Source organism: Dipodomys merriami, unplaced genomic scaffold (genome assembly GCF_024711535.1).
Source record: "Dipodomys merriami isolate MVZ:Mamm:240054 unplaced genomic scaffold, mDipMer1.0.p SCAF_4, whole genome shotgun sequence".
Lineage (NCBI taxonomy): Eukaryota > Metazoa > Chordata > Mammalia > Rodentia > Heteromyidae > Dipodomys > Dipodomys merriami.
The window spans coordinates 95,212,932-95,231,626 of record NW_027205603.1 but is presented as its reverse complement, the minus strand read 5'-3'; the positions used below and the strand labels follow the sequence as shown (position 1 = coordinate 95,231,626).

General features: G+C 54.4%; 3 protein-coding genes across 11 annotated transcripts in view; 2 read left to right on the top strand and 1 right to left on the bottom strand.

Moving 5' to 3' along the window:
• Positions 1–6,611, bottom strand: part of LOC138806085 (maestro heat-like repeat-containing protein family member 1) — a 72,435-nt gene extending 65,824 nt beyond the window's left edge. For 4 of the 7 annotated variants that reach the window (XM_069991618.1, XM_069991622.1, XM_069991621.1 and 1 more), the window contains exon 1: positions 6,440–6,609. The gene's annotated coding sequence lies outside the window, so the exon portion shown is untranslated. Of the gene's footprint in view, positions 1–4,674; positions 4,738–6,439 lie in introns of those variants that run through there. The other 3 variants (XM_069991620.1, XM_069991625.1, XM_069991619.1) reach the window with 2 other exon arrangements.
• LOC138806180 (collagen alpha-1(III) chain-like) lies at positions 4,098–8,211 on the top strand. Its single transcript, XM_069991723.1, has 3 exons — positions 4,098–4,120; positions 5,647–7,020; positions 7,122–8,211. Exons 1-3 carry the CDS (start codon positions 4,098–4,100, stop codon positions 8,209–8,211), a joined length of 2,487 nt encoding a protein of 828 aa, XP_069847824.1.
• Positions 8,212–14,291: 6,080 nt separating this feature from the next.
• LOC138806369 (testis-specific serine/threonine-protein kinase 5-like) lies at positions 14,292–17,371 on the top strand. 3 transcript variants are annotated; one of them, XM_069991858.1, is made up of 8 exons: positions 14,292–14,714; positions 15,232–15,339; positions 15,573–15,769; positions 15,847–15,902; positions 16,175–16,307; positions 16,386–16,501; positions 16,843–16,974; positions 17,064–17,371. In XM_069991858.1, the coding sequence occupies exons 1-8, from the start codon at positions 14,511–14,513 to the stop codon at positions 17,276–17,278; spliced, it is 1,161 nt and encodes a 386-aa protein (XP_069847959.1). In that variant the 5' UTR covers positions 14,292–14,510; the 3' UTR covers positions 17,279–17,371. The 3 variants fall into 3 exon arrangements, with proteins under 3 accessions (XP_069847959.1, XP_069847958.1, XP_069847960.1); XM_069991857.1 differs by having other exon boundaries at positions 15,567–15,769; XM_069991859.1 differs by lacking the exon at positions 15,232–15,339 and having other exon boundaries at positions 15,567–15,769.
• The last annotated feature ends 1,324 nt before the right edge of the window (positions 17,372–18,695 follow it).

Here is an 18,695-nt window from a genome sequence, read left to right as displayed (position 1 = left end):
TAGAGCGCTCGCTTGCCTTGCATGCCTGAGGCCTTGGGTTCAATTCCTCAGCACCACATAAGCAAAAAGAAAAAAGCCGGAAGTGGCGCTGTGGCTCAAGTGGTAGAGTGCTAGCCTTGAGCTGAAGAGCTGAGGGACAGTACCCAGGCCCAGAGTTCAGGCCCCACAACCGGACCCTGAAAAAAAAAAAAAAAAGAAAAAGAAAAAGCGAGATGTGGTGCTATAGCTCAAGTGGTAGAGTGCTGCTAGCCTTGAGCACACGGGCTCAGGGACAAAGTCCAGGCCCTTAGTTCAAGCCCCAGGATGAGGCGGAAGAATAGGAAGTAGAGGAAGAGGAAGAGGAGGAGGAGGAGGAAGGGGGAGGGGGAGGAGGAAGAAGAGGAAGGGAGAAGGGGGAGGGGGAGGAGGGATAAGAGGGGGGAGGGAAGGAGAGGGGAGGAGGGGAACAGGAGGAGGAAGATAAATCCAGTCCAGTGCAGTGGCTCATGCCAGTAATCCTAGCTACTCAGAATACTTTCCCAGCATGCATGAAGCCCTGGATTCCATTCCTCAGTACTATATAAACAGAAAAAGCCAGAAGTGGTGCTGTGGCTCAAGGGGTAGAATGCTAGCCTTGAGCAAAAGAAGTTCAGGGACAGTGCCCAGGCCCTGTGTTCAAGCCCCACAACTGGCAAAAAAAAAAAAGAGAGATATCAAAATCCAATAGGTATGTGAATAAAAAGTCCAGCATCAGGGGCTGGGAAGGTGGCTCAGTGGTAGAGCGCTTGCCTTGCATGCATGAGGCCCTGGGTTCGATTCCTCAGCACCACATAAGCAGGAAAAAAAGGCCGGAAGTGGCGCTGTGGTTCAAGTGGTAGTGTGCTAGCCTTGAGCTGAAGAGCTGAGGGACAGCGCCCAGGCTGAGTTCAGGCCCCACGACCGGACCCCCCCAAAAAAAAAAAGAAAAAGAAAAAGAAAAATGCACACTAAAACTACAAGGGAGTCAGGAACTGGGTAGCTCATGCCTGTAATCCTAGTTATTCAGGAAGCTAAAATCTAAGGATCAAAGATCCAAGCTACTCCAGGCAGAAAAATCCAAGAGCTTCTCATCTCCTATGAGCTTCTGCCCCCCCACGACACACACAGGTACACACAGATAGACACACACACAGGAAATACCCTGTGAAGCTCAAAAGCCTCTTGTGACCCCCATTCAAGAGTTTGTGCCTTGATGATAGCTATAATGTCAACTAAAGACTTCACCAAAATGATACCTGAAAATGAACATACCATGTAAACATATATTCCGTGTATGTGCAGGGATAAAATCGACTTGATAAAAGGGACCTGGAGTACCCAAAAGAGATTTCCTAGATATATGGAAAATCAAAAAGGCCATCCAGCTAGACATGATAGTTCATACTTGTAATTCTAACAATTAGAAGGAAAGGGAGGAAGAAAAGTTAGGAAGCAAAGAAGGAAAAAAGGAAGGAAGGAGCTATTACCTAAAAGGAAAGACAACAACTACTAGAGAAAAGGGAACCCTTGCACAAGCAGTCAGTGGGAAGGTAAATTGGTACAGCACTGGGATGCTGGTGGCTCACACCCATAATCAGCCACTCAGGAGGCTGAGATCTGAAGATCATGGTTTGAAGCCAGCAGGGGCAGGAAAGTCTATGAGACTCTTCAATCAACCACCAAAAAGCCAGAAGTGGAGCTGTGGGTCAAGTGGCAGAGTACTAGACTTGAACACAAAAGCTCAGGGACAGTGCTCAGGCCAAGTTCAAGCCCCAGGACTGGCACAACACAAAAAGCTGATTTGCCTAATAATATGCAAAGGCTGTGTACCATTAAGATGTTTTAAGCAACAAAAAGGAAAAATACACAGGAATTCTTAGAAAAGATAGTCAAGAGACATATAGGGACTGAGCTGACCATTCTTAGGATGCGTGAAATCTGTACTGCTCTTTCCAAAGCAGACAGGGAGTGTAGTGCTGTGGTTTGCTAAGGACTCAACACTAGAGCCACTTACTACACAGCTCCCTGGGCCTGTACTACCATCTGTAAGTGCTAATGATCAACACCTGGAATAAAGACAGACCCACAACAAGCTCCAAGTGCATCCAATGTGATAAGAACAAGAACTATTCTGCGTGCTGGAAGATGGCACCAGTGGCAGTCTGAGAAGTGGTCGGTATGTGTCTGAATGGCCAAGTACTTTTCACAGTACTAGTGCAAGAATGTGCACTTGTACATGTATGCATATGTATTTTTTTCTGTCAGTCATAGGGCTTGAACTCAGGGCCTGGACACTGTCCCTGAACTTTTTTGCTCAAGGCTAACACTCTACCACTGAGCCACAGCTCCACTTCTAGTTTTCTGGTGGTTAAAAAGAGACAAGAATCTTATGGACAGCTGGGTGCTGGTGGCTCACTCCTGTAATCCTAGCTACTCAGGAGACTGAGATCTGAGGATCACGGTTCAAAGCCAGCCTGGGCAGGAAAGTCCGTGAAACTCTTTTTTTTTTTTTTGTCGGTCGTGGGGCTTGAACTCTCAGCTCTTCAGCTCAAGGAGAGCGCTCTACCACTTGAGCTACAGCGCCACTTCCGGTTTTCTGGTGGTTTATTGGAGTCTCACGGTCTCTCCTGCCCAGGCTGGCTTGTGAACCGCGATCCTTAGATTTCAGCCTCCTGAATAGCTAGGATTACAGGCGTGAGCCACCAGCGCCCGGTTCCGTGAAACTCTTATCTCCAATAAACCACCAGAATACTGGAAGTGGCGCTGTGGCTCAAGTGGTAGAGCACTTGCCTTGAGCTGAAGAGCTGAGGGACAGCACTCAGGCCCAGAGTTCAAGCCCCACAACCGACAAAAAAAAAAAAATCTATGGGCTTTCCTTCCCAGGCTGGTTTCAAACTGTGATCCTCCTATCTCAGCTAGGATTACAGGCGTGGTCACCTGTGCAGCATGTATATGTATTTAGGGGGCAATAGGAAGTAGGTAATTTTTTTTTTGTCAATGGGCTTGAACTCTGGGCTCAAAGCAAGCTCTCTACCACTTGAGCCACAGTGCCACTTGCAGGAGTAGGTAAATTTTAAAAGCAAAAGTAAATCTAATGGGAGGTTGGTAGAAGGGGTCTTTTTTCCTTAGAAGGTTTTTTTTTTTTTTTTTTGGGTCCGGTTGTGGGGCCTGAACTCTGAGCCTGGGTACTGTCCCTCAGCTCTTCAGCTCAAGTCTAGCACTCTACCACTTGAGCTACAGCGCCACTTCCAGCTTTTTTTTTTTTTTTTTTGCTTATGTGGTGCTGAGGAATCCAACCCAGGGCCTCATGCATGGAAAGCAAGCGCTCTACCACTGAGCCACCTTCTCAGCCCTCCTTAGAAGGTTTTTATGTAGCCCAACCTGGCCTCAAATTTCTGCTCCTCTCACTTCACCCTCTTGAGTGCTAAGATTACATGTATGTGCCTTTATACCCAGCTCATAGTTAACATTACATGAAATGAAGATTAATTCTCTTGGTTGCACATTTAGTAATCCCTGCTAGGCTCTGTTTCAGTTCCACACATACCATAGCCCACAGGGAACAATAAGCCAGCCTGGAAGTTCAAACATATATGGTCTCAAGCTGTCCCACCCCACCCCACCTTGGCATGGGGTAGTACTGCACAGAAAAGAGCCAACTTCCAGAGCCACCAGCAAGAACCTGGGCTGATGAGCCAGGGTGATGTGGTCAGGCACCACCCACTGAGAACATGATTTCTCAACATAAGCCACGTGGTGCTGGGTCACTGGGCTTCCTCACACTGGAGCTTCATCCCAGAGCAAGATGGCCCCCGGCATCCCAGTGACAAAAGTATGACTCTCCTACTTTTCAGCAGAGGTTCGCAGAGACAGTCCCTGAGCAATGGCCAAAGAGCCATGGGAGCTTTCCCAAGGGAATCAAGTCACATGAGCTGGCACAGGCTGAACATGTCTATGATTCCAAACAACTCAGCTCAGGGAAAGGTCAGAATGTCTGGAGTTGCAGGTCATAAAGAACAACTTTGCTTTTGCCTTTGTGGGGACCCTCAAAAAGAAACTTAAGCACAGATCCCTGCTTCCCCACATACATGATTATGAGCATGAGCAAGCGCAAGTCCCATAGGTTCTACCTCAGACTCTTGGTCTCTCTTTGTACTGAACAGTCAGTGGCAGTTCATGCAAAGCTGAACAAGCCACGGTGGGCTGGACATAAGCTTAAAGTGAATGAAAGGCTGGGAATGTAGCTAAGTGGTAGAGTGCTCGCCTAGCATACATGGAGCCCTGGGCTCGATTCCGAAGCACCACATAAACAGAAAAAGACAGAAGTGGCACTGTGGTTCTAGTGGTAGAGCACTTGCATTGAGCTGAAGAGCTGAGGGACAGTGCCCAGGCCCTGAGTTCAAGCCCTAGGCTCTGAGTTTAAGACCCAGGACTGGCATTTAAAAACAAACAAACAAATAAATAAATAAAACAAAGATAGCTCAGGCTCAGGTTGTTGCCCTCTGACTCCAGAGATCCCTGTTCACATTCCTGGGCTGACCCCAGGAATGAAGATCCCCAACGTGCAGGATGCAGAGACTACACATGTAACCATACCATAATCACATGCACAGGGACCATCCTACAACAGACAAATGGTTTCACAGAGTCTCTAAGCCGGGCACCGGTGGCTCACACCTGTAATCCTAGGTATTCAGGAAGCTGAGATCTGAGGATTGTGGTTCAAAGCCAGCCCGGGCAGGAAAGTCCGTGAAACTCTTATCTGCAGTAAACCACTGGAAAACTGGAAGTGGCGCTGTGGCTCAAGCAGTAGAGCGCTCACCTTGAGCTGAAGAGCTGAGGGACAGCACCCAGGCTGAGTTCAAGGCCCATAACCAAAGAAAGAAAGAAAGAAAGAAAGAAAGAAAGAAAGAAAGAAAGAAAGAAAGAAAGAAAGAAAGAAAGAAAGAAAGAAAGAAAGAAGGAAGGACAAGAAAAGAAAAAGAAATGTACTCATTACTTATGAAACTGTAACCCTTCGGTATATCACTTTTTTTGTCAGTCATGGGGCCCGAACTCTGGGCCTGGGCGCTGTCCCTCAGCTCTTCAGCTCTACGCTGCTCTACCACTTGAGCCACAGCACTACTTCCTTTTTTTTCTGCTTATGTGTGTTGAGGAATGGAACCCAGGTGCTCATGGATACAAGGCAAGCACTCTACCACTGAGCTACTTTCCTAGCCCTGTACATCATCTTTATAGTAAAAACAACAAAAGATGTAAAGCAACAGCCTGGATCAGAAAACATGATCCTGCCGGGCACTGGTGGCTCACGCCTGTAATTCTAGCTACTCAAGAGGCTGAGATCTGAGGATCGTGGTTCAGAGCCAGCCTGGGCAGGAAAGTCCAGGAGACTCTTATCTTCAATAAACCACCAGAAAACCAGAAGTGGCGCTGTGGCTCAAGCAGTAGAGCGCTCGTCTTGAACTGAAGAGTTGAGGGACGGAGCCCAGGTCCAGAGTTCAAGCCCCATGACCAAACAAAAAACACCAACACAATGTCTCCAGCCCTCACCTCTTCCAGAGCCCCAACCTTCTAAGGGTCTCTGTCTAGAAGGTCACAGCCACCACACCCCAACGCCTGCCAGCCCTAATCCCAACTATCTCTTCCCAGCATTATCATCACTCGGTTATCTGGGCCAGAAACCAGCATCAATGACCTGTTCCTCCAAGTCCCTCCCAGCTTCTCCACTTCTACCATCATCCACTGCCCAAGTGTTCCTGCCTCCCGCACTAGCCCCCAAAGCCCACCTACACTGCAAAAGCTGCTCCGGGTCACATTCCCAGGGCAGCCCTTCTGTCCTGTACATGACTTCAGGGGTCCCTCCCCAACCCGAGCGGGCAAAGTGATCCTGAAGTGTGCAGAATGGCGCCCTGGGAGCAGCCCTGCAGCCGCAGCTAGCCAGAAGGCCGGCCCAGGGGCGGCTCGGTTCAGCACAGCCCGCAGCACCTGGCCCCAGCCTCGGGCCTGCGCTAGCATCACCAAGGGCGTCCCCGGCTCTCCGGATAACTTCGCCCAGGATCGCTCTTTCACTGAGCACGGCGGCCCTGGCTTTCCAACTTCCAGGGTCTGGCTGACCTTCTCGCAGAGAGGAGCCCGTGGACCCCGCGAACGGGCGCGAGGAAGCGGCCTGGGACGACCAGGCCTCCGGGACCCCGCACCCCAGAGGCGGGGTGGGGCGCGGGGCCCAGCGGGCTCCGGGGGGCCGGGGTTGGACCCCGCGCCCCGCGAGGCAGGGCCGAGGACCCGGGCCACGCACACGGGCGGAACGGGGTCGCAAGCTCCCAGGTCTCCCTTCCGGGTGTGGCGCATCCCGTTCCGCCCCGAAGCTCTGGGCGCACCGGAGCCAAGGGAAGGGCGGGCCCCGGCCAAGACTCCCGGGACCTCCGGGAGCTGGCCCGCTGACCTTGGAGAAGCGCCCCGGACTCGACTTCCCGCGCAGCTCGGCAAGAGCAGCAGTTCCCGGGCTCTCCGGCCGAGCCTTCCCGAGGGCGCGTCCCCCGCCGCCGTTTACCTGAGCGGCCGCCGCCACCGCGGCCCGGGCGCCGCCCTCCCGGCCCTTCACGGACCGGAGTGGGCGGGCCTCTCCCAGCGCTCTGGCCAACCGCGACGTGGCGCGCGGCAATCTGCTCCCGCCCTCGCGCGATCTCTGCTCTCATTGGCCGAAGTCACATCCCTCACGCTAGCCGCCCCCCGGAGCCCCGCCCCCAGGCGTGACGCCGCCGAGGTCCGGGCGCGCGCTCCTCGGGGCCGTCTCGTGACTGGCGTACCTGACTGTTGCGGCCGCCGCGCCGCCGCGGGCCGCGGAGGGCGGAGCCGAGCGCGGGCGCCGTCCGCGCGGACGCCGTCCCACGCCGCGTTCGCGCCCGGCGCGGGGTCCCGTCCCACCTGGGCTCTCCCCGGGAGTTCGGGGCCTGTGCTTGTTCCCCGCGCCCCGAAGGGGGCCGCTGGGCGCGTCGTGGCTCTCAAACGCGCGCGAGACGATAGGTCCGCGTGCACGCGCGCCCGAGCTGTACGCCGGGGGCGACGTGGTCACGTTCCCAGGCGAACCCCGGCACCCCGGGACCCCAGGACCCCCATCACCCCAGGACCCCCGGCACCCCAGGATCCCCATCACCCCAGGATCCCCGAGACCCCAGGATCCCCGAGACCCCAGGATCCCCATCACCCCAGGACCCCCATCACCCCAGGACCCCCGGCACCCCAGGATCCCCGAGACCCCAGGATCCCCATCACCCCAGGATCCCCGAGACCCCAGGATCCCCATCACCCCAGGATCCCCATCACCCCAGGACCCCCATCACCCCAGGATCCCCATCACCCCAGGACCCCCATCACCCCAGGACCCCCATCACCCCAGGACCCCCGGCACCCCAGGATCCCCGAGACCCCAGGATCCCCATCATCCCAGGATCCCCGAGACTCCAGGATCCCCATCACCCCAGGATCCCCGAGACCCCAGGATCCCCATCACCCCAGGACCCCCATCACCCCAGGATCCCCGAGACCCCAGGATCCCCATCACCCCAGGACCCCCGGCACCCCAGGATCCCCATCACCCCAGGATCCCCATCACCCCAGGATCTCCGAGACCCCAGGATCCCCGAGACCCCAGGATCCCCATCACCCCAGGATCCCCATCACCCCAGGACCCCCGGCACCCCAGGATCCCCATCACCCCAGGACCCCCGGCACCCCAGGATCCCCATCACCCCAGGACCCCCGGCACCCCAGGATCCCCATCACCCCAGGACCCCCGGCACCCCAGGATCCCCGGCACCCCAGGATCCCCGAGACCCCAGGATCCCTGAGACCCCAGGATCCCCATCACCCCAGGACCCCCATCACCCCAGGACCCCCAGCACCCTAGGACCCCCATCACCCCAGGACCCCCGGCACCCCAGGATCCCCATCACCCCAGGACCCCCGGCACCCCAGGATCCCCATCACCCCAGGACCCCCGGCACCCCAGGATCCCCATCACCCCAGGACCCCCATCACCCCAGGACCCCCGGCACCCCGGGACCCCAGGACCCCCATCACCCCAGGACCCCCGGCACCCCAGGAACCCCAGCACCCCCAGGTGAACACTGGGTACCCCAGGACCTCCAGCACCCCAGGATCCCCAGGACCACTGGCACCCCAGGACCCCCAGGATCCCCGTCACCCCCAGGCTAGTGCCGGACACCTCAGACGGCCCCTCTGCTCGGGCCCTTAGGTGGAGGACACAGGTACCTCTAAATAAAAGAGTAAGGAGGCAACACACACAGGTGCAGCGAAGGCATGGCAGCTGCGGGAGCCCCTGAAGGTGGGAAAGTAATGGGAGCTAGAGGAAGAGAACAGGGAAAACTGGGTGCCCCCAGAGACCAAGATCACCTGAGTGTGTTCAGAAGGGAAAAAAAAAAAAGTAGTGGGCTGGGAAGGGGGCTCAGTGGTAGAGTGCTTGCCTAGCACACATGAGGCCTTGAGTCCATTCCTCAGCACCACATACACAGAAAAGCCAGAAGTGGCGCTGTGGCTCAAGTGGTAGAGTACCAGCCTTGAACACACAGAGGCTCAAGAACAGTGCCCAGGCCCTGAGTTCAAGCCCCAGGACTGGCACGTGGGGGGGGGGGTAGCATTTTGGAAAGAAGTAAAAGAGTCATTTGTACAAACAGGAAATGGCCACCAGCCCTGTGCTCAGGCCTAACATTGTCTCACTTGTGGAAATCCGGCTGCTGTGGCAATAAACTAAGAGCAGGTAGTGTGGTCCTTGCAAACAAGGAACTTCTTTTTCCACTTGGAGAGGGACTTGAGACTGTTTCTCTTGTGGGGATGGAGCCCAAGAGAGCAGAACAGAAAACATATGCCCGAGAGTGGGGTGCTCTGCAGAAAGGGCCTGGCCAGGGTAGCAATCTGGAAAAACTAACCAGGGTAGCTTCCCTTTACAGCTTACTGCCCTGGCTAATGTCCTGCAGAGACACCCTATGGCCAAAGCCTAACACTCCCCACTGCTGCTGCTCCTCCCCAGCCACAGTGGTCATCCTCAAGCACACAGCTGCAGCATTTACCACTTCATTTTTTACTTTTACTATAGTATTAAGCATGTAACAGCTTCTCAGGAGGCTAAGATCTGAGGAATATGGATCCAAGCCAGGCCAGGCAGAAAAGTACAAGACTTGTCAGGTGCCTGTAGCTCATGCCTGTAATCATACTTACTCTGGAGTCTGAGATCTGAGGATCACAGTTCAAAAGCCATCCTGGGCAGGAATGAGACTCTTATCTCCAATTAGCTACCAGAGAACTGGAAGTGGCATTGTGGCTCAAGTAGTAGAACGGTTGCATTGAGCTGAAGAGCTAAGGGACAGCACCCAGGCCCAGAGTTCAAGCCCCACAACCAACAACCAAGATGGAGGAGGAGGAGGAGGAGGAGGAGGAGGAGGAGGAGGAGGAGGAGGAGGAGGAGAGGAGGAGGAGAAAGGAGGTGCAGGAGGAGGAGGAAGAGGAGGAAGAAGGAGGAGGAGGACGAAGGAGGAGGAGGAAGAGGAGGAGGAAGAAGGAAGAGGAGAAGGAGGAGGAGGAGGAAGAGGAGAGGAGTCTGAGACTTTTGTTTCCAATTAACCAGCAAAAAGCTAGAAGTGGCTGTGTCAGCTTTGAGTGAAAAAGCTAAAGGAGATTATGAGGCTCTGTGTTCAATTCCCAGTGTACACACACACACACACACACACACACACGTTGGTATTCACACATGGTATTCAGTGAAGCTCCCTGGAGTTGGTTGGTTAGTGATGGTGCTAAGAGGGAAGGGTGGACAGAGCTGGTCCATTCTGGACCCTGCGTGTCATCAGTCAACTGCAGCCCCTTCAGCTTCTAGTTGGGTTTAGCATAGCTGGGGGCAGTGAGTAGAGAGCAGAGCACACTGGAAGGCATGGGCTCCCTGACTGGACAGGAGCAGCTCAGTGGCAGTCATCCCTGGCCAGGGCCACATGGTTTCCTTTGGCTCCTTTGCTGTATAGGTGACAATCCTTGTGCCACTCACCCTCCGCCACCTTCACCCAACTTCTGCCATCCTAGTTCTAACGCCTATGTTACTGACCCACATTAAATCCCTAGAGCAGTCTTCCTTTTCCAACCCCCCAAGTTAGGGTTATATAAAATATAGGCTTAGTCCGGCGCCGGTGGTTCACACCTGTCATCCTAGCTACTCAGGAGGCTGAGATCTGAGGATGGAGGTGCAAAGCCAGCCCAGGCAGGAAAGTCCCTGAGACTCTTTTTTTTTTTTGCCGGTCTTGGGGCTTGAACTCTGGGCTTGGGTGCTGTCCCTGCACTCTTCAGCTCAAGGCGAGCGCTCTACTGGTTGAGCCACAGCGCCACTTCCAGTTTTCTAGTGGTTTATTGGAGATAAGAGTCTCACGGACTTTCCTGCCCGGGCTGGCTTTGAACCATGATCCTCAGATCTCAGCCTCCTGAGTAGCTAGGATGACAGGCGTGAGCCACCGGCACCCAGCCTGTCCAGGAGACTTTTTTTTTTTTTTTTGTCCGGTTGTGGGGCCTGAACTCTGGGCCTGGGCGCTGTCCCTCAGCTCTTCAGCTCAAGGCTAGCACTCTACCCCTTGAGCCACAGCACCACTTCTGATTTTTTCTTTTTGCTTATGTGGTGCTGAGGAATCGAACCCAGGGCCTCATGTATGCAAGGCACGCGCTCTACCACTGAGCCACCTTCCCAGCCCCTCCATCAGACTCTTATCTCCAATAAACCACTAGAAAACCGGAAGTGGTGCTGTGGCTCAAGCAGTAGCGCTCGCTTGAGCTGAAGAGTGCAGGGACAGTGCCCAGGCCCAGAGTTCAAGCCCCATGACTGACCAAAATAAATCAATAAATAAAATATAGGCTAGGGTGCTTATATTTTCTATATTCCAGTCATTTGTCCAGCCAGACAAGGGCTGTGCCTGAATGAATGAATACCAGGCATAAGTGGTGCTTTTTATTTTTATTTTCTTTTCATGCCAGCACTGGGGCTTGAACTCAGGGCTTCACATTCTTGCTTGGCTTTTATGTCAAGGCTGGCATGCTGCTACCTGAGCCACACCTCCTCTTTTGGTGGCTTATTAGAGGTAAGGATCTCTTGGATTTATCTGCTTGTGCTAGCTTTGAAATGTGAATGTCAGATCTCATTCAGCCTCCTGAGTAGCTATGATTACAGGCATGAGTCACTGATGCCCAGCTCCGTTATTTTTTTTTATTTTTTTATTATTTTATTATTTTATTTTTTTTTGTCGGTCGTGGGGCTTGAACTCTGGGCCTGGGCGCTGTCCCTCAGCTCTTCAGCTCAAGGCGAGCGCTCTACCGCTTGAGCTACAGCGCCACTTCCGGTTTTCTGGTGGTTTATTGGAGATAGGAGTCTCACGGTCTCTCCTGCCCAGGCTGGCTTTGAACCGCGATCCTCAGATCTCAGCCTCCTGAGTAGCTAGGATTACAGGTGTGAGCCACCAGCTCCCGGCTTTATTTTTTTTATTTTTTATTTTTTTTTGCCAGTTCTGGAGCCTGCACTCCGAGCCTGGGCGCTGTCCCTCAGCTCTTCAACTCAAGACTAGTGCTCTACCACTTGAGCCACAGCACCATTTCTGGCTTTTTCTGCTTATGTGGTGCTGAGGAATCAAACCCAGGGCCTCATGCATGCAAGGCAAACGCTCTACCACTGAGCCACCTTCCCAGCCCCTATTTTTTTTTTGCAAGTCCTGGGCCTTGAACTCTTGGCCTGGGCTCTGTCCCTGAGCCTGTCTGTGCTCAAAGCTAGCACTCTACCTCTTGAGCCACAGTGCCACTTCCAGTTTTTGCTACTTATGTGGCGCTGAGGAATCAAACCCAGGGCCTCATGCAAGGCAAACGCCCTACCACTGAGCCACATTCCCAGCCTTCCTATTTTTTTTTTTTTGTCAGTCATGGGGCTTGAACTCTGGGCTTGAGCCCTGTCCCTCAACTCTTCAGCTCAAGGCTAGTGCTCTATCACTTGAGCCACTGCGCCACTTCCAGCTTTCTGAGTGGTTAATTGGAGATAAGAGTCTCACGGACTTTCCTGCCTGGGCTGGCTTTGAACCGCAATTCTCAAATCTCAGCCTCCTGAGTAGCTAGGATTACAGGTGTGAGCCATTGGTGCCCAGCCTTCTTGTGATTTGTTTTTAAAGCTCATGGTCCTACCAAGTTAGACACAGGCAGCTCACGCCTGTAATTCTAGCTACCCACAAAGCTGAGATCTGAGGATTGTGGTTCAGAGTCAGCCTGGGCAGGAAAATCTGTGAGATGCTCATCGCCAATTAAATACCAAAAGGCCATAAGTGAATGTGGCTCAAGTAAGAGTGCGAGCCTTGAGCACAAAAGCTTAGGGACAAACCACGCACCGGTGGCTCACATCTGTTATCCTAGCTACTCAGGAGGCTGTGATCTGAGGATTACTGTTCAGAACCAGTCTGGGCAGGAAAGTCTCCAATTTCACCACCAGAAAACCTGAAGTGGCACGGTGGCTCAAAATGGTAGAACACTGGGCTGGGAAAGTGGCTCAGTGGTAGAGCGCTTGCCTTGAGCTGAAGAGCTGAGGGACAGCGCCCAGCCCAGAGTTCAGGCCCAGACTGGCACAAAAAAAAAAAAAAATTGGTAGAACACTAGCTTTGAGTGAAAAAGCTCAAGGACAGTGCCCAAGCTCTAAGTTCAAGCCGCATGACCAAAAAAAAAAAAAAAAAAAAAAAAGCTTAGGGACAGCACCTAGGCCCAAGTTCAAGTCCCAGGACTTGGACAAAAAGACAAAAAGAAGTCATGGTCCAACAAGGATATATATATATATATATATATATATATATACACACACATATATATATGGTATGTATATGTATATGTCTATATAGACATATATATGTATGTATACACACACACACACACACACACACACACACACACACACACACACATACATATGAATGACTGAGTAGCCCAGGCAAGCCTGTTCCAACCTTCACTTCATAGATGTGCCCTCACACCCACCACAGACCACAGTCCAGGAGGTGCAAATTCTAATACTCACTAGACCTGGCCGCTTGTGAAAGAGATGAGTACTCACTGGCCGCTATTGGGGCTCTTGTGACTTTCCAGAAGAAAGACCCACATGTGCATTGCTTGATTGCGTTCAGATTTGCAATCTTGAGTGTGAGCTGCATCTTGTGGGACAGGCACTCTGGTATGCTCTGTGACTGGGACAGGACGGGCCAGCTGTCACTGCTGTAACTGCTTAGAATGCCTGGCACATGGCAAGGACTCCAGCTGCTGCACCGAGTCTATGGAGACAGAGCTCCTTGAGCTGGATGGTCTGAAGCCCATGCCTGGAATTACTGCTGGCCCTGGGGACGTTGACGGAGCCTGCAGAGCCAGTGTAAAAGCTGAGGCTCTAGTGGCCAGGAGGGAGGTTACCGGCTTTGTCACTCTCTGGCTCAGCCGGCTCTGGCCTTCGCCCCCCTTCAGAGGATGAGGGCACAGCTGAAATGGCAGATGACACATTTTGTTCCTGTTCCATTCCTTGTGTTCTTAGAAGGCTGACCTACGACTTTTACACCTATTTGTCCCTTCCCCTCAAGTTTCTTTTTCTTTTTTCTTTTTTTTTTTTTTGCCAGTCCTGCAGTTTGAACCCAGGGCCTTGATGCTGTCCCTGAGCTTCTTTTGCTCAAGGCTAACACCCTACCACTTGAGCCACAGCACCATTTCTGGCTATGTCTGTTGTATGAGGTGCTGAGGAATCGAACCCAGGGCTTCATGCATGCTAGGCAAGCGCTCTACCACTGAGCCACATCTCCAGCCCCTCCCTCAGGTTTCTTTAAAGCCCTTTGTGGCCAGCCAAATGCAGGATGGCACATGACAGCATGTTCTGACTTCAGCCCTTGAATTGGGTTCCATGTCACAGAGAAGACCACCACACAAGACAGGGCCAATCCAACCCAGAGCCCACAGAGGCAGAAGGTCTTGAGAAGACATCTACTTTTTTAAAAAATAATTTTTAATTGCGATTGATTCCATAAATTTCACAATATTGAAGGATAGTGATACTTAAAGTCACAAACACATTTTAACTTTCAGAAGGTAAATTGCCATTATCTTGGTCTATAAAGTTTATGAATTCTATAAGCGCCCACCTTTTTTGAGGGCACAATGCAGGTGCTGCTCTAGAACCTTCCATTCTAGAACTTGTCCCAGTTCTCAAGAGCCTGCTCTCCCTGCTTAGTCCGCAGCCTTCCTAGCCTCCCACCGAAGCTTCCTAGACCACATTCTCAGCCTCACGCCCAGCAAGTCTTCAGAAACTTGGCTGCTGCCCCAAGTGGGGGGTGCAGTCCGCCCGGCCCCCTGCTGCCCCAGCCCCTGCCCTCTGACACAGTCGAGCCTTCGCGCTGCCCACACCCCGAACTGAGACTGACAGTAGACTGGACCGCCAAGCCCTCTTCCGTGGCTCCCTGCCCTCCATGAAGGGCAGTGGTAGGCGCAAGTTGGAGCAGAGAACCTTCATGGACCAGGTTCGAGAGTGCATGAGCAATGGCTACCTGCTCTCCTCCAAGAAGATTGGCTCTGGGGCCTTCTCCAAAGTGTACCTGGCCTATGCTACCCATGAGCGCATGAAGCACAACCCTAAGCTGTCCTCTGACTTGCGGGGCAAGCACCACACTATGGTGAGGCCAGCCCGCCCCCCCCCATGGGGCTCCCTGGGGTGCCCCAGGGTTGCTCCAGCAGCACGAGTCTCCTCCTAGAGCCCCAGGCTCCAGCAGGCTGACCACTTCCTGTCCCCAAACCCCTGGAACATAGTACCCAGAACACAAGGGGAAGGGAAGGCCAGCACTGCCCTCTGGAGGACACAGCTTTTTTTTTTTTCACCTCCTTCTCCGGGCCTGGGCACTCTCCCTGCGCTCTTCAGCTCAAGGCTAGTGCTCTGCCACTTGAGCCACAGTGCCACTGCCGGTTTTCTGGTGGTTAATTGGAGATAAGAGTCTCACGTATTTTCCTGCCCCAGGCTGGCTTTGAACCACAATCCTCAGATCTCAGTCTCCTGAGCAGCTAGGATGACAGGCGTGAGCTGCTGGCACCCGGCTAGGACAAAACTTTTGAGCAATGTGTACAAAGGACAGGGCCTGAGACGCCCCATCACCAAACATGGTGGCCTGCACAGGGTCTGCCCTGCACTTCCCACAGGTGGCTATCAAGATTGTCTCCCTGACTGAGGCTCCAGTGGAGTTCTCTCAGAAGTTCTTACCCCGTGAGATCTCATCACTCAATGCTACCTACAAGCACGTGAATGTGGTGGGCCTTGCTGTACCTCCTCCCACCCTCCCCAGGCCCCAGGCCCGTCCTGGCCCCACCCACTGCCCACCTTAGGCCTCTTGCCCTATTCCTCTCCTAGAACCTCCCTTTGACCTTTGGACTCAGGGCCAGTCTCACCCTCAAGCCAGAATCCGGCACACTTGCCAGTCTTGCCAGCCCCTTGGCCGGCCCCTCCTCAGGGTGGTGATGGTGGGTGTACCTGCTAGGTGCAGCTGTATGAGACCTTTCGGAACAGCCAGCGCTCCTACTTGGTCCTGGAGCTGGCGGCCCGAGGCGACCTGCTGGAGCACATCAACACCGTCTCCAACCACCGGTGCTGCCCAGGGCTGGAGGAGGAGGAGGCCCGAAGGCTGTTCTGGCAACTGGTCAGCGCCGTGGCCCACTGCCACAAAGTCGGCATTGTGCACCGGTGAGGGTGTCGCCCGCCCTGCCCGCCCGCCCTGCCCATTCCAGCCCAGGCCCATCTCCTCTCCCCTTCCCCCACAGGGACCTGAAGTGTGAGAACATCCTGCTGGATGACCAGGGCTTCCTAAAGCTGACCGGTGAGCGGCCTCTTCCCCCAGTCCCCAACACTCTTAGCCCCAGGCTCCAATTGTCCCAGAAAGGCCCCTCCCCTCAGCTCTGATCTAGGTCTAACCCTGAGGGCTCCCAGAGGCCTGTAGCCTACCCTCCATCCAGCCCAGACCCTCGGGTCCAACCTCATGCGTCTTCTGCCCCTTCACATCCCTCCCAGCCCTCCCTGAAGGCCAACACCCTCCTGAGCCCCTTCTCCCTCACCCTGTCCACATGCTGCCCTGCTTGCTGCCTGATGCAGACTTTGGCTTCGCCAACTGCACGGGGCCTAAGAACTCGCTGCTGAGTACCTTCTGCGGCTCTGTGGCCTACACGGCCCCTGAGATCCTCATGAGCAAGAAGTACAAGGGGGAGCAGGCTGACCTGTGGAGTCTGTGAGTGCCTCCAGGAGCATCCCTGAAGCCACGGGAGGGCTGGGGAGGGGCGGCACCCTGAGGACCCCATGTCCCCAGAGGCATCATCCTCCACGCCATGGTGTCCGGGAAGCTGCCCTTCAAAGAGCGCCAGCCCCACCGCATGCTGCACCTGATGCGCCGTGGCCCCATCTTCCAGCGGGGCCTGTCCTCTGGTGAGTACCCCCCACATCCCTCCCAAGCCCTCTCTGGACAGCAGCCAGACCAAGGCTGCAGGAAGAGCCACTCCAAGGTGGAGAGACTGATCTGATAAGGATGGAAGCGTTTAGCAGGCACACTGCACTGCAAGATGGAGAAAATTGGTCTGGGTGAGGGAGGGACCGACTCACTCAACACCGAGAAGGGCAATCGCCTTGTGCGCTAGCCTAGGGCATGCTGCTTCTCCACCTGATATGCAGATCATCTCCAGACTTTGTCAGTATTGTTGGTAGTGGTAGGTGTGGCAGGGGCAGTTGGTGGGGGAGCAGTCAGTCACAGCCACAGGCCCTTCCCACAGAATGCCGGGACCTGATTCGGGGGCTGCTTCAGCTGCGCCCCTGTGCACGCCTGGACCTGCAGCAGGTGGCGGCTCACCGCTGGATGCTGTCTGGAGGGCATGCACTCTTCTGTGTACTCCATGAGACACCAGGTGCAGCATGGCCCAGGGGGGTGGAGGTGGGGTGGAGTGGTAGGCAGGAGGGTTCTGTGCTCCCTGACCCCTACTGTGCTATGACGCAGGTCAACAGACTAGTTCGCAGCATCCAGTGTCCCAGGACAAGCCAAAGCTAGAGCCAGACTTGCTGTACCCAAAGCAGCAGAGAGCGTGGCACCCTCAGCAACAGGATGCCCCCAAGGGGACCACCTCAGAACCGGCTCTCTGGAAGCCTGCCCCAGACGAGGAGGAAGCTCTTCTGGAAAGATGCTCCAGAGCACCATGGCAGGCAGCTCACTAAGGAGGGATACCAGGCAGCTGCTTATCTCTGAACTCCATGTTTGCTATCAAGCACATGCCTGGGCACACAACTTGGTCAGCTGGGGGTGGGTGGGTGAGGCAGATAAAAACATTTATTCTGTGGAACTAATGATGCTGCTATCTGAGCAAAAAGGCGCATGGGTTGGGTGCCAATGGCTCATGCCTGTAATCCTAGCTACCCAGGAGGCTGAGATTTTTTTTTTTTTTTTTGTCGGTCACGGGGCTTGAACTCTGGGCCTGGGCGCTGTCCCTCAGCTCTTCAGCTCAAGGCGAGCGCTCTACCACTTGAGCCACAGCGCCACTTCCGGTTTTCTGGTGGTTTATTGGAGATAGGAGTCTCACGGTCTCTCCTGCCCGGGCTGGCTTTGAACCGCGATCCTCAGATCTCAGCCTCCTGAGTAGCTAGGATTACAGGCGTGAGCCACCAGCGCCTGGCTGAGGCTGAGATTTAATTGTGGTTTGAAAGTAGCCTGAGCAGTTAAGTATGTGAGACACGCAAAAAGCTGGAAGTAAAGCTGTGGCTCAAGTGGCAGAGCACCAATCTTGAGCGACAAAGCTAAGGGACAGTGTCCAGATCCTGGGTTTAATCCCCAACACGCGCACACAGAGCAGATGACCTCCAGAGCCTCCTAGACTGAGGCTCTGCTACCACATCTTGGGGCTGCTGGTCAAAAGAGGAAGGGTGACCAGTCACAGTATCTGCTACCACAACCAGAGCTTTAATTGGTAAGGGGGAACACATGGTGGAGAGGCCCCTGGCTTCAGGGTGTCCTAGGAGGCTAGCTAGGCTTCTGCAGTCAGGTCCCAGAACTGGCTGGGGAGGAGAGGCCCAGCAGGGAAGAACAATGGGTAAGAGTTGCTAGAATTGGGGGCTGTGAACACACAGTTCGAGCCATGAGAAAAGAGCATAAAGCTCCTGGGCCCACTTCCAAGGGAGCAGCTGCTGCTCAGATAGAAAGGCTGCTGGTACTCGGGGGCATTCTGCAGGGTACTCGGGGGACATTCTGCAGAGGAGGCAGATGTTGCTGGTACTCAGAGGCATTCTGCAGAGGAAGCTGCAGGGTACTCGGGGGCATTCTGCAGGGTACTCGGGGGCATTCTGCAGGGTACTCGGAGGCATTCTGCAGGGTACTTGGGGGCATTCTGCAGGGTACTCGGAAGCATTCTGCAGGGTACTCGGGGGCATTCTGCAGGGTACTCGGGGGCATTCTGCAGGGTACTCGGGGGCATTCTGCAGGGTACTCGGGAGGCATTCTGCAGGGTACTCGGGGGCATTCTGCAGGGTACTCGGGGGCATTCTGCATGGTGCTCGGGGGCATTCTGCAGGGTACTGGGGGACATTCTGCAGAGGAGGCAGCTGGTGCTCGGGGACATTCTGCAGAGGAGGCAGATGTTGC